This window comes from Neomonachus schauinslandi, chromosome 6 (genome assembly GCF_002201575.2).
Source record: "Neomonachus schauinslandi chromosome 6, ASM220157v2, whole genome shotgun sequence".
Taxonomy (NCBI): Eukaryota; Metazoa; Chordata; class Mammalia; order Carnivora; family Phocidae; genus Neomonachus; species Neomonachus schauinslandi.
The window spans coordinates 51,347,817-51,372,043 of record NC_058408.1 but is presented as its reverse complement, the minus strand read 5'-3'; the positions used below and the strand labels follow the sequence as shown (position 1 = coordinate 51,372,043).

The 24,227-nt window shown below is 43.7% G+C and overlaps 1 protein-coding gene across 2 annotated transcripts in view; it reads right to left on the bottom strand.

Moving 5' to 3' along the window:
• Positions 1-1,599: 1,599 nt before the first annotated feature.
• TNR (tenascin R) overlaps positions 1,600-24,227 on the bottom strand; it is an 80,139-nt gene continuing 57,511 nt past the window's right edge. For both annotated transcript variants that reach the window (XM_021682610.1, XM_021682611.1), the window contains 5 exons: positions 12,864-13,015; positions 11,348-11,444; positions 7,094-7,255; positions 2,641-2,804; positions 1,600-1,719 (listed from right to left, as the gene is read on the bottom strand). In XM_021682610.1, coding sequence (XP_021538285.1) covers positions 1,600-1,719; positions 2,641-2,804; positions 7,094-7,255; positions 11,348-11,444; positions 12,864-13,015 — 695 coding nt within the window. The remainder of the gene's footprint in view (positions 1,720-2,640; positions 2,805-7,093; positions 7,256-11,347; positions 11,445-12,863; positions 13,016-24,227) is intronic.

Genomic DNA, 24,227 nt, shown 5'->3' with positions numbered 1-24,227 from the left:
TAGTGGCAGCCAGCTTCATCCACATAAAGTGTGATCAGCAGCCCAAGGGACTGTCCTTTCCTGGGGATCAGAGCTGGGTTAGAGTGTAGCTGTTTCCATTAGGAAACTGCCAACTCTCCAGCTCTTCCGGCAACTGGTTGGGGAAGGAAGAAGATGACCCAGTTTGGCTAACCATGGGCATTACAGAAAACAGAAGAGGAACGCGAGGGGCAAAGGGGAGGGCAGCTGGGGAGCCGGGTGTGGATTTTGGCAGATGCCTCAGGGATAGCTACCACTGACACTGGATTTGGAGAAGCCAAACGGTCATGGTTTCTAGAGCCTCCAGCTCTCTTGGGCTTAAAAATCAAATCACGGTAGTGAAGAGAGCACATCTCATAAAATGGGAGGTAGGCACACAGTCGTCCCCTATTCACCTTTAGATTTCCAGATGTAATTTCCTCTGGCACTTTTCATTTTTCCTCTCAGAGGCAGAATAATAAAAGATGGAGAAAGGCTTCTCATGATGTCAACTCATTACAGAGGTCATTCCTATTTCCCACAGGACCAAAAAAGAGCAAAAAACAAAAACAATCCCCAGTCAGGGGAATGGCTGGCTGGTCATATAACTTCTTCTTCTAACCCTTATTAAGCCACCCACATTAAGGAGAGCTTGGCTGAACACAGAAATGAGGCCTTCCGTTTGCAATTCAGAAAAAAAAAATCCACGACAAATAGGACCAGAAATAAGAAAATAGAGTTAGGTAAGATCTGTGTTTCCCACGGGACCTGTAATCTCAAATGGCAGACGCCCTGATTTCTACTTTTGTCCTTTCCTCAGTGTCTGACACCAAGTGCTCAACCCACAACCATCTCCCCCTTTCACCCACAAAGGAAGTTCTGTCTGGCTGACCCAAGAGAGGGGGCAATGACTTATGACCCTCAGGGAACACGGCCACTATGCAGCCCAGGGCCAGGTGTGGACAATGCTTTGGGCTTGTGGGGCCATGGGGGTCTAAGGGTAAGATGGACGGAGGCACAGGGTTGATTGGGGCTGGGAAGGAGGCCACTGCTCTTAAAAGGTAATAGGACACTTGGCTGGTAAGAGTGTCAGAAGACGAGAATCTTTGGCCCACTAAAAAGGACTTGGGTTGTTGGGATGGGGTGAGGTTAATCTGTTTCCTCTGAAGGGGTGTTGATGACAGAGCTCTCTTCCCGAGGCTTCTCCCAGGGGCTGCTGTGAGAACCTGGCCATCCAAGGCAGTGACCAGAGCACGAATACCTGGTAGTGAAAGGCAACTCCTGGGAGTCCAGGAAAAGAAGGCCTGGTGCCATAGCAATCTGACCCCAGGACTTGCCTTCAAGTTGGTCTCTTTAAAACATTCCAGACTTGCCCTCCTTGGTGGGAAAGGAGGGGAAGGTTAAGGATGACTAGGGGGGAGGGAGCATGGAGACCGAGGCCCGGGCCCGGGACAGCAGGCACCACGAGAAGCTACATCCTGCTTCCTCCAACACCCTTCCCTTGTTGCAAAGCACAGTACTCTTACCCCCCACCCCTTGTTTCATATTATAAAATACAAACAAATGAAAGAAAAGGTCAGTCGGCCTGCGGCGACCCACTGCTCAGAACTGCAAGGACCGCCGTTTCCTCCCCACCGTTAGGCGGTGGCTGTAGGGACGCATCTTCATCTCCACGAAAGGGATGGAGAACTCGTGGCCTTTCCAATGGTACCAGTTGATCCCCTAGGAAGGAGAAAGACATGCATGTCAGGTCACCAGCTTGAAAAGAGGGACAACACCAGGAGCGGGGAATCCAAGATGAGGATTTAGCCATTCTCCACTAACAGGAAGCTTTGCGGCCCAGCTCCCGATACCGTCCAAGGAGCTGGGTCTCTTTCCACCTTTTCTTTTTAAGCATGCCTGTGGCCTGAGTGTTCATCAGGCCTGTATGTCAGGTTATTTCTTACTGCCAGCTTTATGTTTTTGGCTTTTAAGATTTGCATGTACCAGTTATCAGTGTTGAATTTCAGAATCCCAATAGTATACGAGTATTTTGTGGAGAATGATCGTGTTTGACTGCTCACTCCTGATGGGAGAGTCAGGTAGTTTCCACCTAAGGTGACTAGCCATCTTGGTTGGCTCAGGACTGAGGGGTTTCCCTGGCTGCTGGCCTTTGGGTGCTAAAACTGGGAAAGTCCCAGTTGGTCATTGTATCACCCAGCCCAGTCTGTGGACAGTAGTCTCTACTGGGGAAACATAGTCCAGTTTACACTGGTTTTCTGATCTCTCCTTTCCTGGAACCCTTCTTGAGATAAGGTTGAGCCTGTGAAGCTGTTCCTAACATTGATAAGCTCTCTATAGGATGGTTTAGATGAGGAAATGAAATGGAACGTGCTGGTGGTCAAAGGCTTCTCTGGGTGAGTTCTAACTTCTGAGTCCAAATGCTTTTCTTTCCCTCCTCTGGTTTCTGCTTTGTCCTGCCCTTATTTCAGGGCCTGCCTTACTTTCCTCTTCATGATAGTCCTTTCTCAAGACTGACTTTTTTTTTTTTTTTTTTTTTACAAAGGGGAATGTAAGACCCACTTGTGCACTGAACACATAAAGCTAAGTGACAGTGGGTTTCACAGCCCTGGGTCATTCATAACAGTGGCGAGCTTCACTTACCTGACTGTGCCTGGACTCTCCATATTTCCCGTTGAGGTTGGTCCGATGGCAGTTCTTATACCACCAGGCTCCCTTGTAGGACAGGGCGCAGTTGGTAACTGCAACATCATTGTCTCTGTCCTCTGTGGAGAAAGGGCGTCCTTGATGATAGCTGAGGGAGTCTCCTGTAAAAAACAAAGATGCTTTTGTAAGGCCATCTGATTTATCCCTCTTTTGTCAGGATTGTCTGGACATTTGACCTGCTCCCAACACACCTAGCCTCCACTTAAGGGACCTTCCATTTACCTCTCTCATTTCCACCCATTTCCTCAGCGGGGCTGTACAGAACTCTACTCTACCTTAATCCCTGGCTCAGCTGCTTCCTTGCTGCTCTCAGCAACTCATTTCCTCATCCCTCTGACTTTCTGCTCAGAGCTCTGTCCACTCAGTCCACCTCATACCTCTATCTGTTTCTTCTAGGCCTGCACTGGGCACCAATATTCATGATTCCTTTGTCCCCAGAGGAGACAGTGATGAGCCATGGCCACTTGAGTCAATCTGGGTTACCACCATGCATCCATGGCCTGGCCTTCTCCATGGTTTATTAGGCTTGGTCAACCCTCACCCAAAACCTCACATTCAGAACTTGGTGCCACATGTAAAGAGGGATCTCAGCAAGCTCGAGTTCCTGTCCATAGGAGAAAGCATGATGAGAAAATCCTAATCATGTCTGAGAAGTGGTTGGGAAAAGCAGGGCTGTATCTTGGGGAAGTTTGCATACGGGATAGACTGCTTGGATATGTGGTAAGATCTCTAGCCTTAGAGGCAAACAGAGGTGTCTGGGTGTTGTCTTGCTGGGATGTTATGAATTGATGATATGAATTGATGATATGAGTTGAGTATTTGAGGTGAGGGATCAAACTTTAATTAGTTTATAACTATTGGCTGAACTTTTGGTGGGACTTGTGGTTGGAGATGTCGTGAAGGGGCGAATGCTGTTGAATCAATGTTATTGTAGATGCTTCTGAGGTTGCTTTAAACTAGGAGAGACCACCGTTCTAGGTCATTTGTGGTATCTGAGTTCACATTCATGGTGGCCACTCAATGCCTCCCCTGCTTCCTGCCACAGCTTAACTCTGAGGGGATGATTTTTGTTCTACGAGGAAGCCTGATCTCCTCAGGTCAGTTGGATCCCTAACTCAACATACCAGGTCTCTTTCCCCTCCTTTTCATCTTCTCCCAGGCTCCAAGGAATCTGGTTTTGTGTCCATCGAGAGCTAATCCCACTACCTGAAACTCATTATTTTTTTTTAAGATTTTATTTATTTATTTGAGAGAGAGAGAGAGAGTGAGCACGAGCAGGGGGTGGGCAGAGGCAGAGGGAGAAGCAGATTCCCTGCAGAGTGGGGAGCCCCACGTGGGGCTTGATCCCAGGACCCTGGGATCAGGGATAAGTTAAGCAGAAACTTAACCAACTGAGCAACCCAGGTGCTCCCCTGAAACTCATTCTTTCCCATTTCTTCCAGGTCCGGAAGAAGGCAGAAAAGATTTCTTATCTTTTTCTCTTTCATATTTATATATTTTAGCATATTCACCTCCTCCAATCCTAAATCATATTCATATCCTTTAGCTTTAAAACTTCTTGGATTAATCCTATTCTCTAGGGACCCTTTCTTTACCATTGGTTTAACTCTGTTGCCTCTACCTGCCTCCTATCTTCTCATCTCCTGCTTGTCCTTCTGTAATCTAGAATGGGCTCTCAACCGCTGCTTCCAAATCTGGCTTCCCTTCCCATTTCTGCCTCATACCCACCTCATATATTCAGTACATTGTCCAAGTCTTGGTTTTTCTCTCTCAAACTGCTGTTCAGATTTATACCTTTCTCTTAATTCCTGACATTAGTCAAGTCTCCTATTATCTCCTGCCAGGATTAATGCAGCAGCTGACAACTGGTCTCTGTTCTTCACTCAGATTTACTTTATCCAGTTTATGGCTGTCACATTGATCTTCCTAAAACCCCCAAATCCAAAAGACTCAGGACCTACCATGGCTCCTCACTGCTCACCATAGTAACACCGCTCTCTTGGTTTTAAGGCCCTTCCTCCACCAATCTTCTTTCTGTTTCTTCTGAACTCACACCCTGCCCTGGGGAGCCAGGGGCCCTCCCTCCACAGTAACTGCTCCTTCCGTGACTTCTCTTCCAGGGTTTGCCTTCCCTCACGATTGGGACACCAGCCAGATGTTGTTCCTTCCTAGGCCAAGAGCGCCTGGTAAGCTGGAAATGAGTACCATTTCTTTTGTGGTTCTTTTTAAAAAATAGATGTTTAGGGTGCCTGGGTGGCTCAGTTGGTTAGGCATCTGCCTTTGGCTCGGGTCGTGATCCCAGGGTCCTGGGATCGAGCCCCACATTGGGCTCCCTGCTCTGCGGGAAGCCTGCTTCTCCCTCTCTCACTCCCCCTGCTTGTGTTCCTTCTCTCACTGTGTGTCTCTCTGTCAAATAAATAAATAAAATATTTAAAAAATAAAATAAAAGCTTTTGACCTGAACACTTGGAAATAATGAATTTAAAAAAAATTAAAAAAAAATAGATGTTTAGTTCTTGCAGAGACTATGTCTTATGCTTCTTTTGAGTGCCTGTAACTTGCGCAATGAACTTCTAGGGGTTGCTCAACAACCCCTTATTGATAACTTGATTTGGAATTTTCAGTTCTACTCCAGTTAGAGTCCTGACTAGAGACTTAGATTTTTGTAGCTTGAGAAATGGGGACAGGAGAAGGTGGATTGGAGGCCATGGGATGGATTGTTGCCAGTAGGGCCAATAAAATGAGCAACAGGTCAAGATAAAGGCCAGGGGAACTGGGCAATGGTAAATGCCAGAAAAAGAGGATGGGCTCTTCCCCACTGGAGACCTTCTGGTCTTAACAGAGCAACCATTGGGTAGAGTTGCCCAGAGAAAGGGGCAGCCTACATAAGCCCAGGTTTTCATCTTTTGAGGAAGATGAACTGAATATTTGAAGGGAGGGGTCAGACTGTGATTAATTTATGATGATTGGTAGTTTTCTGGCAGGATTTGTCTAGGAAACATGAGAGTCGAATGCGGTCCCACAGTCCTGCCCTCCATGGGGCCCAGTAGCAAGATGGAGCTTCGGTAAAGGAAGCAGTGGTTGGGCCCACAGGAGGCAGAGAGAAGCAAAGACCTGGAGCAGGTGAAGAGAGGGGAGGAAGGTGGGACATGGGAGCAAGGGGCAAGTCTTGCTTTTCTTCCTGTGGGAAGAATAAGAACTGCTTTTCTATAGGCACAATTCTAATCTTAGGGAGTTGATTATATCAGGTTTTCTTGAAATGATTCAGTCTGATATCTGCTTCAATACACTCCATTTCAATGGTTCTTTTATGCCCAAAGTGTAGTAAATTGGAGCTATTATTAGGGGCACCTCAGGCAGATCTGACCAACTGTCATTGGGAATAATCTCCAATATGAACAATAATAAAGCATGTCTTCCTATGGAGTAACAATATGTGGCTGAGAAGAGAAATACTTGGACAGGTGCAGTAATTGGAAGGGCAACACCTTCATGATCTTCTTAATCCCAAGAGGCATAAAAATGCTGCTAAAATTATACACTAGCATTCAGCCCTAAAATTGGAGTTAATGAAAGGACCAATAACTGTGTACCAAACAGTAGAATGTTTGGCAAAACAGGTTTTTATGAAATGTGCTATAATAGAACCCAGGAAACAGATTGGCAAAGCCTAAGAAGCAGACTGGATATTATGTTCCGATAAAACTATTAATGCAACAGAGCTTATAGAGATGGTTGTTCTACTTAGTAGAAATGTCATAAAAATCTATACAGGAAATGTGAGCATGTATTTGGTTCTTGTGGAGGAATGAAAAGAAACGTGGCCAGTGAGGGTCATTCCAGGGCTCTTGCTTGCACCTGACGAAGGCCTTATGATGACTGCTGAGGGGAGGGGGTCCTCTCAGAATATGGAGTTGCAAAATGGTTTTCCTGGATGTCATCACAGGGAGGACATTTCTCCCCAGACAGTAGATGATTATGTTCTTGTTGGATTAGAGCCCATATTAATTAATCTAGACAAGAAAAATAATGCTTTGTCCTCACACTGCGCTTTTTTTTTTTTTTAAACTTTAAAAGTACTTCCGCTGCATTGGTTGCATCTTTTTCTGACTACTTCGTGAAGTAGGGCAGGCATCCTTATTATGATTTTCCAGATGAGGAAACTGAAATCCTGAAAAATTGGTTTCAGATCACCGGGGTGGTTAGGGATCCCCAGTGATTCTCAGCCCTCCCTCCGCCCTGCTCTTTGGCTGGCAGGGAATTCACACGCTGTGGGGGTGCTGCCACTGCCCGGGCCGTTCAGGCTTAGACCGCGGGGCGTGGCGGGGGGCGGGGGGAGCTGGTCCTGCTGCCCGCCCACCGGCCCGGCGTCTGCTCAGGGGCCGGGGTACCTGCGGTGCCGTTGTAGCCCCCTAGGCGCAGCTTGTACAGATTTCTGCCGTCCTCCACCGAGAACTTGTCGTAGTAGGCGAAGGCCGCCTCCTGGCCGTCCCGCATGTCCACGCGCAGCTCGTAGCGGCCCTGGGATGTGATCCTGTGTATGTTGTCCAGCCCTGTGGAGAAGAGCAGAGAATGCTGGGGGCCTGGTCCCAGCGGCTTTGGAAATGGGAGTGAAATGGGACTGTGGTCTCACAGTGGATGTTACAGAGGGGGAGGGGGATCCAGATTGCTTTCGCCCTCAGCCCTTCTCAGGTCATTTATCAGACAGACCTTGCCAGATTCAGAAACTCCTCCTGCAAAAAGACAAACCCTGGTCTGCTGATGGGTCCCCCCCCCCCCCCCCCCCCATGTCAGCTCAGGGGTCCTAACATCCAGTCTTGACTCAGTAGCACACAAACCTTGAGCCTCGGGATTCCTGGCCCTGTCCCCTACCACCTTCCACTCCAAACCATGGTGTTGGGTGAAAATGACAAGACGTATTACATGGGCGTGAATTCTTTGGCTTGAGTGATAGGAAGCCAGAGGTAGAAACGCTGATAGAAGAGTTCAGGACAGGTGCTAGGGGCCTAGGAGAGCCAGATATCCTACCATCGCCTAGTAGCCTGCAAAAGAGATTCTGTTCAACTGCCTTGCCCTTTCTCAGCTTCCAGCCCTCCTGGGGCTCCCATAGCCAGGTCAGGGGATATTGCCATTTGCCGCCTGACTCCAGGTCCTTTCTGTCTAATCTACCTGCTACAGTTTGCTTTGCCCCCTCTGCACTGGTCTTCTGGGGGTTATTTTCACCCATCTGCTTCTCTTTGGGCTCTAAGCTTCCCGGATCTTGGTCTAATAGATTCTCGTAAGGTGCAAACCTCTGTGAGCCCACATTCTCCTTGGCGATGTTTTCTTGTATATATTCCCTTGTCCGTTTGCCCTGGCTGGCTGGACTCTGGGACTTTCTGATTTTGACCTGCCTGTCCAGACTTTGAACCACTCACCTTGCATTGCTGATGATCTCTGAGTCCTCCTGATTTCTATCTGCCTATTGAACCGAGGTCCTTTTGCTTTGCTGTCATAGCTGATGTCTATCGGAGTATACCATGATGAGAATAAAAGAATTGCAGTGATGGAAGGGAATTTAGAGATTACTTAGGCTAATCTCTTTGTGGAAAAAGAGGTTGAAATCTACACAGGTGCTATTATTGGCTGAGGGCCACCTGGATCTTTCTGCTTCCCTATCCTGTTTGAGATTTAAAGCTTCATTTTGATTATAAGTTGAGGGCTGTTTGCTGTTCGCTGGGTTGCTGACCCACAACCTACCCTAGACTTGTGCTTGTGTGGATATAGTGGATCCTGGGGGTACCTGCCCGGATGCCCTTAGTAGATGGTGGACATGTCCCCCAGCTGCTGGATGTGTTGGCTGCTAACAGCTCACAGCTGCCTTCTTCTTGGATAATTGCCTTTGACCAAACAGGAGTCACTTCCCCTTAGTAGCTACATTCTCCCTCCCCCGTACCTTGAAGCAGACCTACATTAATGCCTGATGTAGGGGGTATGAAAGGCCAGACCCCTTGCCCTAGTGGGGACCAACTCGGAGGAGCAATTAATGATCCAGACCTTTCCTGAGGATTAGACTGAAGATCATCTCTCACCAAAATCACATTTTTGCATATTTTCCTCTGCTCTATCTTGTTTCCTCTATTCCCCTACTCCTGAGAGCACTCCCCTAATAAATCCCTTGAACTCTAGTTCTGCTTCTGGGGAACCCAACTTGGGATATAAACCATGGGTCATAGTTACCCCTAACCTGAGTATTGCTACCAAACTATAGATCACCAGGCCATGCCTCTATTCAAGAGCCCTCACTGGCTCCCTGTTACCTATGGCATTATGTCAGGACTTCTCTTCCTGGCTTTAGATACCATAATGTGCCTTCATTCAACCCACCTAACCTCATTTTCTTCTTTCCCTGTCTTGCACCTTTCCTCTGGTTGGATGGCTTCTTTACTATCCCATTTGCACATGTCAGAAGAATCCCTGCCTTCTCTCTTTTCTTGTCCTTTCCCTCCTGCATTCTTCTTACTCATTGACCGCCCAGAGCCTCCTCCACAAAGCTGACCCCTCCCCTCTCTGAGTATCTGTGCCTTTTCGTCGGGAGTTCATCGGTTAGTACAGTGTTTCTCAGTGTGGGATGGCATCTCTCATGATAGAAGAAATACTTTGGGAATAAGGACTAAAATATACTTAAACATATAGGGAGAAAGGTATTTCCAAATTCTATTTCTTTCTTAATAGTTTAAGGAGAAACCTTAACTCGGATCCTAACCTTGACTTTCAGTCTCAGTTTGGTTCTAGTACTTTGTGGTGAAACACCCAATACTTACTAACCTTCATTTGTACCACGGCCGGCAACATCAGGCTTGGAGCCCCTGTATTTAACTGTCATTTAATAATATTAATATTGTTTTCTTTTCCTTGTATGAATTTTTAAGGCTCCCTTTTGTTTCGGCACATGATAACTAGCTTTCTATGAAGTTTCTTTCACAAAACAGTCGATTTAATTAAATAAAGCAAGGATATAGAGAACATTTAAGTGCAGGATAGTTCAGCCACTTCACAGATAATGTAAAAATCATGGAATCGGTGCACAGCTGCTGAGGTCTGGGGAACACGAGCCCTGTCTGCCAGGTGCCCGATTTGTGTGCATTGTACTTGTCCCTCAAGCTGTGTGCAAACTTCTGGAAGGTAAAAATACTTCCTATTCACCTGATTTCTCTCTCAATGTTCTTATCGTGTAGCTTTATTACTTACATCAGCCAACACAGATCTGGGCATCCCATAGATACTCGATAAATTCTTATCATTGACGAACTGATCGGTGCCTACACTTTAAGTACCTACCATCTCAGACACTATAAGAGGCAATGGGATGAAAACATGACCAAGATGTGGTCCCAGTCCTGAAAGAAGTTTCCGTAGCATAGCCAAAAGAGACAGAAAGAAAAACTGGACACTGCTTTGGGCCCACAAAAGAGGGAGTGGCCAATCCTCCCATAGGCAAAGGGTGAGAAAATTGGGCAGGACAGGTTCCTCGCAGGAAGAGGAGTTTAGTTGGGTCTCTGAATATACACAGATGGGCACCAAGGTGTCCAGAGGAGGGGGATGGTGGGCTGGGAGAACATTCCTTGCAGAGGAAGCTGCAGTGATTCTGAAGGTTTGGAGTTTGGTGTTGGTGTGTGTATGGGGGTGGGGGTGAGAGGCGTGGGGTACTCAGTGGTGGGAGTAGCCTCCAGGGCTAGATTAGAAAGAGCCTTGTACCTCAACTAAGGGGTTTGTTTTTCACCTGGTGGTGATGAGGAGTCACTGAAAGGGTTTACAAATGAGGTTAACTACAGTTCAGATTTTGGGTGTGAGGAAGATGGCCATGTGGACAATGGAGTGGTCCCAGAGGCAGGGAAGTCAGGTTGGGAGCTGTCGTGTGGCCTCCAGGAGAAAGACAGTGAGGCCTGGATGCCGTAGTGACCAAGATATAGAGAGGAGACCACAAATATGGAACCCGGTTATGCGCCTGTCCCCCTGCCTCCCTGTACATATCACTATGAAAATCTAACCCAGAGGGAGATGCAGGTAATCAATTTACTGCTTTCTGGGGTTGGCACCACTGCCACCTGCCTGGATGGGGTGTGTATTCACCTTCTCACACCAGCTCCATTCTCAATCTGCACCTCCCGCTTGGGTCAGACCTCTAGGAGATGGCAAGACACCTCCAAGGCCGTTTTCATTTTTCTCTTCCCTTGCCAAGTCAGGTAATAAGATTCCCCCCGGGGAGCTGGGGCAGGGCGACTGCCTCCTCTCTCTCTCCTGACCTGCAGGCTGGCCAGTGGGTGCCTGGCTTCTGAGAGGTGACCAGCCAGCTGGCTGTGTCCTGCGCCCCCTCCCCCACCAGGCAGCTCACTTCCTTTGTAGTTGCCTCATGTCAAGACCCATCAGCATAAGAGACTATTAATGAGGATGGGAAGAGGCAGAGCAAAGAGGAAAACACCACAATAAGATAAAAACAGATCAATAGTGGAGCCAAACAGAGCAAGAGGTACTGAAAGCAATTCACGAGCTGTCGACTTTCCAACAGACACGGCATTTCTGATCATCCCAGATGGACACAGAAAGGAGGGAGAGGGACAAAAAGCCAGAGCAGGGTTCCCAGGGAAAGCACAAAGGAGGATTACCCAGCCAAAACTCATCCTCCAGGTTCCCGAAGCCGACACGGTACTCAGCCCACTTCCGGAAAAAATCCGTTTGGCCGTTCTGCCGTCTCTGGAACACCTGTTGGGGAGACAAGGGGGAGAAACAAAGTGATGCTGAAGAAAATAAACCCTCATGAGTAAAATCGCTGTAACTGAGTTTTCTATCTGCCATGACAAAGATGCTCGGATAAGGAACATTGCAGTACAGAGCTCGGTCTTCACACAGCCGTTTTCGTAAGAGATTCTCAGAGCTCTTCTCTTCAAGTGCAGAGGCCCCTGATAAATAGGCCAGGGTGTGATGTTGACACTAATTTGCACCTCTGCAATGTAGAAAGGATTCAGGATCCATCTCAAGCCCCCAACTAGTCAAGGGGAAATAGGCTTGGCTCTCAAATTAATCTTTTTGCAGGACAGAGTGCAGTAGAAAGCATTTCTCACCAAAAGAACAGGACCATCTTCAAATCAGCTAGTAACTGTCATCATCCTATTGCAGGCAAAGCAACTACATATCACTCACTTTCTGAGCTGTTTAAGTGCTAATTTCATTTAACCTCCAATGCATCAGCCTCAGCTTCAATTTCCAATTATGCTTTAAGAAGGAGGCACAAATATGTCAGAAACATAAAAGAAAATGTCTCCCAAGAGTAGCTTATGAGCACAGCCACCATTTAACTCAATTAAAAAAATCTATCCATTTTGCACCAAGAAATATCCAGTGCTGTGTGTTAGCAGTGCTGGAGGGGAACCACAGGAGGGCAGAGGGGCTGCATGTATGTGGGACCCAGCTAATGCTGGGCTGCTTTAGGGTCAGGCTGCAGGAACTCTCCTGTACGCATAGTGGGCTGCACTGCTAAGTGGGGCCATTTGTGAGGCTGTCCTTTCCTTTCTCTGGGTGTTGCCCTCTTAGCCGTGGAAGGAGGGTGTCTTTCTTTTCCTGACCACTGGTGCATTCGAAAGGCTGTGGGAGCTCTGGGGAGGAACCGGGGAGGCCAGGGAAGATGGGGACAGGGGTGGTCTTGGTAACTAGAGATGGCTATTCATTCTCTGCCCCTCATCTGCTCCCCCATATGCAGTCATCCCATAGACCTCTCCACTGAGGCTCACCTCTTCCTGTAGAGGACCCTCCTCCTACAGAGGATCCACCCCCTCTGCTCCTTTATCTATAGCTGCAGCCTTCAGCAGGCAAGAGCCCTGCTCCTCCCTTTCCCTGGCACCCTCCTGCATTAACTATTTTTGCAGAAGGAACAGTATTCCTGGGGTCCCTTCAATGGGCCAGGCCACTGCTGCCTCCATATGCTTAATCCTTCCAGTGCTTGGCCAAACCTATGACTGTACTGCTGAGCAAGGGCCCAGAGGCAAGGAAGAGCCTCAACATGGACAGGTGGGGATAGATGAAGACTGGCCAGAGGGAGGTGAAATTTGGATCCATAGATGCCGAGCCAGATGTACTAGACACTAAGGATGTTTGTGTGTATGGGGAACAGCCACAGGTACTTACAATCCAGCCACCCCCGTCGGTGGTCATGTCGCAGTACACCTGTAACTTCCGGCTTAGCTCTCCATTGAGGAAGATGGTATACACCCCACTCAGAGTGTCTCCGTTCATCAAATGCTGGGCACAGTCTTGAGGATGAGGAAACACCCGGCCCCCTGCATAGGAAAAGAGGCAATTTCCAGAAAGGATCCTTTCTCCTACAATGTGTAATGACCCCTTGGATTGGAGAAGGTTGTAGAGGGCCTTGTGGGACTTCATCAAGAGCAGTAAGAAATCTTTACTGGATCTCAAGCAGTGTGTGGGAACCCCACATCATCCTGCATTCCCCCTCTCTAACTGATGTTGGATTTATCAAACAATATACAGTTTTAAGTTATCTGAGGACCAAAGATCTGGGTTCACAGTCTGGCTCCTTCTCTTACCTATTTGTTTGGCTTTAGACAAAAAAAAAAGCGTGTTGATGCAGTTAGTGGGGTTACTCAGGTGATGATTACAGATGCATGGGCCACAATAGATCACTGTAGGGCCCACCTTTCTTTTTTTTTCTTCTAAGATGTTATTTATTTATTTTAGAGAGGGAGAGAGCATGTGCACATGAGCAGGGGGAGGGGCACAGGGAGGGGGAGAGAGAATCTTAGGCAGACTTCATACTGAGCCTGGAGCCTGACATGGGCTCGATCTCATGACCCCGAGATCATGACCTGAACCGAAATCAAGAGTTGGATGCTTATCTGACTGAGCCACCCAGGCGCCCCAGTAGGGCCCACCTTTCAAAGAGATGACAGGCATTAAGCAAAACCTTCCGTCATCCTCAACAGCAGCAGGAAGGAATGCGTAAACAAGGTCAGAGTTAGCAAGAAGATGGATCTCTACTCCTTGCAAAAAATAATCTCTTGATTGGACTAAACAATCAAATGGCCAGGTTTTACAGTTCAGTTTAAGTTTAAGGAAAGGGCAGGGGAAATAAATTGCTGCTCATCTTTCAGAGAGAACAGCCCAATTTGTAGAACAATATCTAATTAGCTAAAAGAGAAGCTTAAATCATGTATCTTGAAGAGCTTAGCTTCGGGGCAAATTTTAATGCTTAGCAGGCAAGCCAAGAAGCACAGATTCCACCGGAGGAGATTTCTGGACGGCAGGAGTGGAAAGAGCAAGTAAAAGGGAGAGCTTGCCATGTAAGGAAAAGTGGTTTGGGTGCTCTGTACATAAAATGATGCTCAGGGTCAATGAAATGTGGTTGATGCAGTTTTGCATCCTTGAACTGTAGCAGTTAGGAAGGGGGGCGGATAGGGCAATCACTATAGTGACCCCTAGTGGCATCACCAGCGCACTACAGGTGTGCCAGAGGGCTGCTTGGAGTTCAGCTGTGGGGGAGGGAAATCAGAGCAAGTGGACAGCATAATGCCACACAGGGAAGGCGATGGAACATCCTCACTGAACGCCCTGGTCATCTAAGGATCCTGTCACAGATCATCTGTGAAGCATCCTGTATTAGGAAGAGGTTGTCGGGGTTCAGTAGGTCTGTTATCTCCTAGCACAGGGACTGTCCAGCTTGCTGCCATACCATGGTCAAAGTTCGCTCCCATGTGGGGTAGTTTAGAACAAGGGCACTGCCTACTTCAGGCATGGTTGCACCATGGAGTAATAAGACATTTCTATAGAACTTGTACTTGACAAGGTGTGTTTTATTTCTACTTAATTCTTGCAAGAAACTTTGAGAGAAAGGCAAATTGTTATAGATCAGACAGATTGTTATTTGGCAGACAAGGAAACTGCACTCAGCAAGATTTCACAACTTTCACAGGTCATTTGAACTCAAGTTTTGAGACCCCAAGTCAAGTGTTCCCTGAACTTGACTAAACAATGAATGTAACATGTATACAGTTTACAGGAGTCACATCTATCCATACAGCAAAGGATTAATTGATGTCTGTATTTATGTTATAAGCATATAAAACCCCAAAGGTTAAAGTTACCTCAAAAAGTTCTATGTTCAAATTAAACATCTTTATCCTCCAAACTGATTTTCTGAAATAGCTGCAGGAAAGCTCTAAACTTTCATCTGCAGCGTGTCCTAGAACCTGACAGAGTTCTTGATCCCACGTATTCCTAGAGGTTACAATTACGTGTCAGGGGACAGGGGCAAGTGAGCTCTTTCCCCTCTCCCTGTTACTTTGGGAGCAAATGATTATGTCCTGGCTCCCAGGCCTTTCTCCACCTGGTCTCTGCAGCAACCCGCCTGACTGCCTTCCTTTCTCCACTCTTCTCTCATTGCCTGACTTTCTCATTTTATGAGATCAGCACAGAATGTTGGGCTTCAGCTCACTCCTACCTTATGCACTAAATAGTCTTTTTTTCTTAATCAATTTAGCTCCTTAAAGGGGCCAGAACTCCCATTTTTTTCCCTGTACCCAGTATGTTCCCAGCAGAACATCTTCCTCTAAACCTAAAATGACAACCTCATATAAATACACCTATAAAACCAAGCCAAACTTCAGAATAGGTAAGTAAATGATGTTTTACTTTCTTCACCTTGATGATGTTGATTATTTAAGTTATTGATATTTTAAAAAGGTTCAAACACATTAGTTACCTTGAAGTTGGACCTACCAAAAACAAATACAGTAATTAAGATGGCTTGCCCTGGAGAAGTTTTTACATATCTGAAAGAATGTCATATAAAAAAGGGATTCGTGTTTTTTAAAGTCAGAAAATGGGAATAAAATCAACTTAAGAAAAAGTGGATTTAAGTGGTGTCAAAAGTTTGGATGAGATGAAGCTTCCAGACTGTACTCTTGAGAGAAGAAGGGCTGTGTTTTTGTCCTTCTGGGCCCCCACACTGGGCTGGTTGGTGGAGGGGCTCACCAAATGTGTTCAGGGCTGACGCATAGTTGCTGGGTACACTTGTCTTACCTTTGACAAATTGCAAAGCCACCTGGTTGTTTCTAGATTTGATTTAGTCTGTGGCATTAACGGAAAGTCAGTCAACAAGCATTTTGCCTGCGTAGAATATCAGGAGCAGTGACTGGGATTTTACATCCTGGGCACTTGGAGAAGACACATCTACCATGAAACCACTCCTTTCAACCCCTCTCTGGCCCTCAGTATTGCCAGAGTTTTGCCTCACACCACAAGTCCTTGATCAAATCATTATTCCTTTTCATCAGATGAGAGGAGGCAGAGTCTCACTATTCCCAAATGGGGACTTTATTAAAATTCAAATTTCTGGGTTCTGCAGCAAATGAAAAGAGTCAGAATGTTGGGGGCTGGCAGGGGATCAGTGTCTTACCAGATCTCCTCAATGAGTCTGAAGAGCAGCTGGATTGGAACTCCACTCTTTCTCTGGTACATTTTCCTCTTCTCAAAGAGGCCAAGAGGTGGAATTTTGTAAGAGCTAGACTATGCCCCTGAGGGGCCTGGTAGTCTGCTTTCTCTGCCTAGGTCCTATGCTCTAGTGACTAGACCGAATGTCTCGGTCTCTGTCTCTCCCTCCCTCTCCTCTTTCCTTCTCTTCTATCCCTTTTTCCCTTTCCTTTCCTGTCTTTCTTTAAGATTGATTTATTTATGAGAAAGAGAAAGAGAGAGAGAGAGAGAGAGAGAGACTGTGAGTGAGCATGGGGGAGTGGAAGAGGGAGAGGAGAGAGAGAATCTCAAGCAGACTCCTGAGAACAAAGCCTGACATGGCGCTCGATCTCATGACTCTGAGATCATGACTGGAGCCGAAATCAAGAGTCATACACTTAACTAACTGAACAACTCATGTGCCCCCCCAAGTAGGTATGTCTTGAGTGGGCTGGCCCCAAGATTTAGACAGGGTGACGGGAAAGAGAGGGAATAAGAGATTCTATTTATTCTTGAGTTTAAACCTTGTGTTCTAGTTTTCCCATTAAGTTCTGCTTTGAGGGTTGTTAGACCTAACTAATAATAAAGAATGCACTGATTCTCACTCTGCTATGTTCCTTGCATGTATACTGTGATTTCATACATTCTTAAGAGGTTGTCGGGACAGATTTCAGGCATCCCTAGCTCTCTGGATGTCACACCATCTAATATCATCAGAAACTCACCTTTCACCCTAACATAGATCATTCCAATAATTCTTCCCAAGGCAGAAATTTTAGGACCAAGAGCAAAACTGGAACGTTTTTATTTCCTTTCATACAATAACTGGAGCCTGGCCTGACAAAGAGGCTTTTTCTTTTCTTTTCTCTTCTTTTTTTTAATAAAGCACAAGCTGTGGTGTTTACCAAGTTAAGAGGAAAGCAATGCCAAGTGATCGGTACACTGAAATGTCTCATGGTTAAGTGTTTCTAGATGAAATCGTGAGATCAACAGCACTGGGGCACTCACCGGAAGAATTGCTCAGAAATTGGTTTGTGTTAGGCATCTGAAGGCTGTATGCTGAGTGGGGTGAAGTGAGCTACGTGACACACAGCACAATCAGATAACCCCCAGCTGGCTGGGAGTGAAGGAAGAGACTTTTCTGTCCCTCCCCTGTTCCTTACTTGTTTTGTATTCTTGGATGCAGTCTTTAAAATGGTCAGAGTTGATAGCTCTGGAGAGCATCGGCTTCCTGCCCATTCTTATGGCCTTAGCATCAGGACCAAAGCCATGATGCCAATGTTTCCCTCTGAGGACAACCTTAGCAGATCTCTGTGTAACTACACAGCAAAGTGTGCTGCTCCACAGAAGTGCAGGTGATTGCCTTTTCCACCAGTGCTTAGACTGTTCTTCCCAGAAGTGGGTTTCTGGTTGGCAGGTTTGTGGAGGGCAGTCTGAGGTCACGGACAGGGCAAAGTTATTTGTTCAGCCCACATGGGCTGTGAAAACCTACCACTTTAGCCTCTTTAATAGCATCTTTTAATTAATTTACCTGTTTATTCTTTTATGTATTTGTTCAACAAACATATGGGGGGCATCGTTGGGTTCTGAAACTGGGCTAAGAGATAGGAATATAAAAAATAAAAGGATACAGTCCCATCTTTCATTTTGCTCACACTCTTGTGGGAGAAACAGACAATTATAACCCCAAGTTCTAAGTGCTCTGGGAAAGAGATAAACAGAGGGAGCTATCAAAACATGGAGGTGGGTATGTAGTGAAGTTTGGGGCTGGTGAGGGTAGGGCAAATGGTGGAGCTTGGGATGGGGCAGGATTAGCAAGTGCTAATCGGAAAGCACTTCTTATTTTAGGAACTGATGTAGAAGTTAGCTACAAATTGGTGGGGGAAGGGTGTCCCAAGTCTGCACAAAAAGCATGGTCTATTTGGGAAACTGCAGAGTTAGCCAGAAGTTGGGTTGGGTGGATAAGGGAGAGCCTCAGGGAGGTAAGAGGGTACTAGATCATTCCATTTAAGGAGTTGAACCTTCTCAGGCAGGCTACAGAATGAAGAGATAATTGATGGACTTTAAGCTCAGTTTTTATAAAGATTATTCTTCCTGTGGGGTGGAGAATGAATTAGATGGGGGTAAGATTAGAGGTAAGTAAGACCCCATTCAGTTGGGAATCTCGGAGGAGAGGTGACAAAAGCTTTTAAGGATGTAATAGGAGTAGAGAATCAACTGAACAATAGACAATTTGGATGCCTTTATTTGAAGCATTTCTGAGGAAGGTCCTCAAGCTCTGCAGACCACCTGCCTTCTACCCACCATGGGCAAATGCAATAAACTTCTGAATCTTCCTTTCAAAGATCAGCTGAAGGCACCTTGATAGAGAAATGTTCTGACATAATTTGCCTTAGTTCTTGGATTCACTTGTATCAGGAGACTCAGTTCCATGGCAGATTAGTTGATCTTAGACTGGCAGCTGTTAGCCTGGCCCCTTCCTGGGGCTCTTGGCAAGGAGAGGGCTGGGTCATGGTAATACCTCTTGCCTGGTCTTTTCCTGCCATTCTCACCCTAATTGCATCCATTATCCATTTCTTAATGAGTGATTTTTTTTTTTATAATGTAGATGTGATCCTATCTCACCTTATCTCTCCCTTGCCAAAAACCCTCCAATGGCTTCTTCAATGCAATAGCTGCAATTGCAATGACTTCTTGCAATTAGAAGAAAATGCAAAATCCTTACCTTGGCCTACAAAGCCCTGCATGCTCTGGCCAATGCCTTGTATTTCCCACCCTCTCTGGCTGGCTTTTTTCTAATCTGCTGAACATGTCAATTTTATTCCTTCTTTGGGGTATAATAATTACTCCTACTATGCCCGGAATGCTCTTCTTTGTGTGATTCACTCTAATTATTCAAGTCCTGGCTCAAATGTCTCAGCTTGAAGGGAGGCCTTTCCTGACCATCCTAGTTGAGGCCAGAGTCTGTGATAAGGGAAGAAAGTGACAATCAGAAAATGCTTCTTCCCATACGAAATGTCCTAGAAGTTAGCTCTTCATATATGTCCCTATTCCATTACTGTTTATTTTTTCATAATATTATCACTATTTGACATTACCGTATTTCCTTCCTTTGTCTATTCCCAACTGGCTTATCCCCTTGAATATAAGTTTCAGGAAGGTAGGCATCTGGCTCATCTTGTTCATCACTTTACCCTCAGACAGAACTAAGAACAGTGTTTGACCCATGGTAGATGCTCAGTCAATATTTGTTAAATGTACCATATCATATGAGCACTATATCCATCCCTATGATTATGAAAAGGGAAATTAAAGTTAGATTTTCTGAAAACATTTGGGACAATACAATTAAGAATTGGCCAGATCAAATCCTGTATATAGTGACATATAAGGTCCTTCTATAACATTCACAATGCTAACTTACAACCTATGGCAGATGGTTTGATGTTTGATGAAATTTACTGCCCTCTCTCCTATAGAGTGATCACATATCCCTGTCCAACTGAATAGTATAAACAATTATATGTAAATAAATTTAAAAATTTAGATAAAATAGACCATTTCCTTGAAAATCAACATCTACCAAAAGTCACCCAAGATGAATGGATAACCTGAATAATATCATAACAATTAAAGAAATTGGATCTGTAGTTAGGACCTTTAGAAAAAGAACCTTCAGGCCCAGATGGCTTCATTATTAATTCTAGAAAACATTTAAAAAAGGAACATCACCAATTTTATACAATCTCTTCCAGAAAATGGAAGAGGAGGGAACATTTCCAACTCATTCAATAAGGCCAGCATTACCCTGATACAAAAACCAGACAAAAACAGTACAAAAAGAGAGAGAGTAGGTTAGAAAAAGTTTTGAAGTTCCGTTTTTGCTTCTCCCCATATTGTCATGGACTAATCATTACCTACCTCTTCACACGTACTTTGTTCTTCTCTAATGCACCCATAATAGACATAACAAGTGATAATGCCAAAGGAACATGAACCCACAGGCCAGAATATCTATCATTAAAGAGTAAGACTACCGAGAAAGAAAGACCACAGCAGTGTGACACCCATCACCTGATGAAGAATTATTAGGATAGAGAGTCCAGGTTTAAGTTAAGCATGATATGTCACTTTTTTAAAGAAGTAAGGAAGGATAATAACAATATGAAAAAAGAACAAAAATTATGAATAATTAGTAGAATTATTAGGCCTGAACAATATAATAGTTGAAGGTAAGAACACAATGGTTGGGATGAATGGGGGATTTAGATTCAGCTGAACACAAATATATGAATTAGATAATCAGATTGAGGAACTTTCTAAAAAGATTAAAAGTGAAGATAAAGAAAAGAAAACATAGACAAAGTTAAGAGATTTGGAGGAGAGAATATACATTCCAACATCTAGCTAAAGAAGTCTTCAAAGGGGGAAATAAAAACAGAAAGAAATGCTTAAAGAAATAATAAAGATAAATGTCTCAGAATTAAAGATAAAACACCTCAGATTTAAAGGGCTTTCAGAGTGTCAGACTAAAGATAAGAAGAAAAACAAACCCCAAAACATATAGTGAAGTGGAAGACTGTAAAAAAGAAAAACGTTCTAAAAGCTTCTAGAAAGAGCAGATCGCCTCCAGAGGGAACAAGGACCAGACTGACATCAGACTTCTCAGTGGCAACACTGCATATCAAAAGACAATGGAATACTTTAAAATATGAAGGAAACAAATATTTGAACCTGGCATTTTATACCTCTGATCACATTGCAGTTCAAATGTGAGGGTATGATTAAAAAATGCTCTAGGCATATGAGATTTTATGAGGATTTGCCTTATAAAATCCTTTATGGAAAATCTGGAGTAAGCACACGATTCAGAAGAGTGACAAATGCTAAAGTTCTGAAAAGTAAGGGTGATTAAATACTTGAGTAAAATGTCTTATTTTTGCCTTAAATAAAAGACTATCATAAAAGAAGAGAAAAAAAAAGAAAGCCTATATATAGCAACCCACAGCCCAAATCTAAACAGGGTTTGTTTGGGGGAAGGTAAAAGGAGGGAGTAAGGAGGAAGAGGGGTTTGAGAACATGCTCAATACCTGGATTGCTGCAGGGAAGATCTATTGATCTATTTAAGAAATCAATAGGGACACAGAAACATGAATATGGGTCTTAAGCTGGTTCTTTGAAAATATTAATATTAATAAGCCTGATTATGAAATAAAGAGAGAAGCTGACAAAAATAAAATGAAAAAGGGAAAAGAGCTCCAGATATAGGAGAGATAAAAATAAGATCTCTTGAAGAATTTTATGCTATTAAAATTTAAGACTAAGGTGAAATTAATAAATTCCTAGAAGGTTATAAAGCATCACAACTGGTGCAAGATGAAGATGAGATCTTGGCTAGATAAGGTAGAAGTACTAGTCAAACATCTCATGTTCCTAAAACAAACAAAGAGAAACAACCAAAACAACAACAAAATATCCCCAGGTGGCTTTAGTGATGAGTTCTGCTGCAAGTTATTCCAAAAAGAGTATAAAAAAGCATGAACACTGCTCAGATTTTTCTTTTAAAAGAAGCTAGTGAAACATGGATTTCAAAACTCAGTAGTGGAGGTATATACAAGAAAAAATGGATAGGTCAATTTCATTTATGATTGTAGATGTAAACAGGCTAAACAAAATTTTAGCTAATCAAACCCAGCAGTGCACTAAAAAAAGTCACATTCAGGTGAGGTTTCTCCTAGGAATGTGAAGAAATGTATCAAAAAAATCTATCAATGTACTTCATCTCATTATTAAGATAAAGGATAAACATCATATAGTTAACTCAACTGATGCAGAAAAAAGCCACTGGATAACGTTTAGCAACAAAGTTTATCACAAAAACTCTTAGCTTCAAATAGAAGAAAATTCTGTGACTTAAATGTTTTAAACTTCAAATCTAAGTAAATATTATCCTGGTTTACATAAGATTAGCCAATTATATATATTTTTTCATTTTAGAAAAGCTTAAATAGCTGTTTTTTCCCCACCAAAAGGAGGTCTAAAAATGAAGACCTAGCAAAAAGTATACAACATGAAGCTGCAACTAAGCATTCCCTTTTAGAATGGGAATGAGTCAAGGTTACCTAGTACCACTGTTCAGCTGAACATAGTTCTTGAGGTCCCAGCTAATATGACAAGGAAAGAAAAATAAATAAATCAGAGGCATAAGGATTAGAAATATATAGATAAAACCATCATTATTTGTAAACGATATAAAACATTTACATAAAAATATTAACAGAAATAATAGATAATTAGAATTAATAAAAGAGCTCAGCAAGATTGCTGGGTATAGGATCAATATACAAAAATCCATAGCATTTTCCCATACCAGCAATAACAAACTAGAAATAATTTTTAAAGTTCGATACAAGTCACCAAGCAATAAGAAATTATAAAATGTTTAGAAATTAGCCAAGAACATAATGTTATAGAGAAATACTTAAAGTCCTATGAAACAACACAAAGATGATTTGAATGAAGATACACTGTATATTTATAGAAGGGATGACTTAGTATTCTAAAGATGTCAGTTCTCCCCAAATTACTTTATACATTTATTGCAATTCCAGTCTAAATTCAAGTTGAGATTTCTTTTGGGGAACTTGATAAACTTGTTCTGAGAGGCCTATGGAAAAATGAAGGTCACCAAAGAGCTAAGTTGAATTCGAAAAAGAAAAGCGAGGTAAAACAATTCCTTGTTTTACCAGTTATGGAGAGATTAATGTTAAGATATTAAGTAATAGATATGAAAACACAATATAGTGTTGGCAAAAGAACAGATAAATAGACCATGGACTACAATATGGAGTTCAGAGTTCGGAGATAGATTCATGTACATATGGGAACTTAATACACAGTAAAGCACCACAAATCAATAGAGAATGGATGGATTAAATAGTAAATGATGTTGAGGAAATTGGCTCACCTTACAGAGAAAAAGAAAACTGCATCCTAACTTAATACCATATACAAAATCAAGACTAAATATTAAAAAAATATCTAGAAAGCTAATAAAAGTACGTATAGAAGATAACTTTGTGTCCCACATGTAGGGAAAGACATAAAGACTTCAAAAGCTCAAGTAATGATAGTTAATACTTATTTAGCACAGGAACTCTGATAGAAAGATAAACTATATGAACAGACATTTTACAGAAACAGCTTTTCAGCTAATAAGCATAGATGAGCTAACAAGCATAGATGAGATGTTTAAACTCAAACTTGTTATTATTTAAAGAAATTCATCTAGAAAATGAAATATCAATTATGCCTATTAGAGTGTCAAAAGCTACAAAGCTGGATCATATCAAGTCATTAGGAATGATGCATGACATTAGGAAACAGGAGCTTTCCTGCACTGTTGTAGGGAGTGTAGACTAAAATAGCCATCCCAAAGAGCAATACTCCATTAAACCATCTAAACACATACCCGTGACCCAGTCATTCTTCTTCTGGGTATATGTACCCCAAAGGTATTGCCTCACTGATTCATAAGTGGACACATACAAGGTATTCTCTGCAGCACCATTTGTGGTGTGGGAGGTTGGGGAATATCTGATGTCCATCTTGGGAGAATGGAGAGATAAAATGTGATGGGTGAACAGCATGCAGTATTTTGCAACAGTTGGAAGCAAAAGACTAGATGCACATATGACATGGATGGATCTTAAAAACAGTGCTGAGTAGAAAATAGGAGAACAAAGGATGAGTTATGTAATCCAATACCATTTACATACATTTAAAATATTTCTACTCAAAACTTTTGCAAGAACACATTTTTCAAAAACACATATAAACGAGGGCACAAATTCAACACCTCAGAATGGTTGAATGTAGAAGGCGGAAGAAGAGATGAGGGTAGGAGGAAATAAATGAATAAGTACAGAGAGGGACCTTGTTGGAGATTTGACATTGGTGATGTGAGATAAACTGAGCAGTATGGTTAATTCAGACATCTCCTCTGGACTTGGATGGGAATGGTTT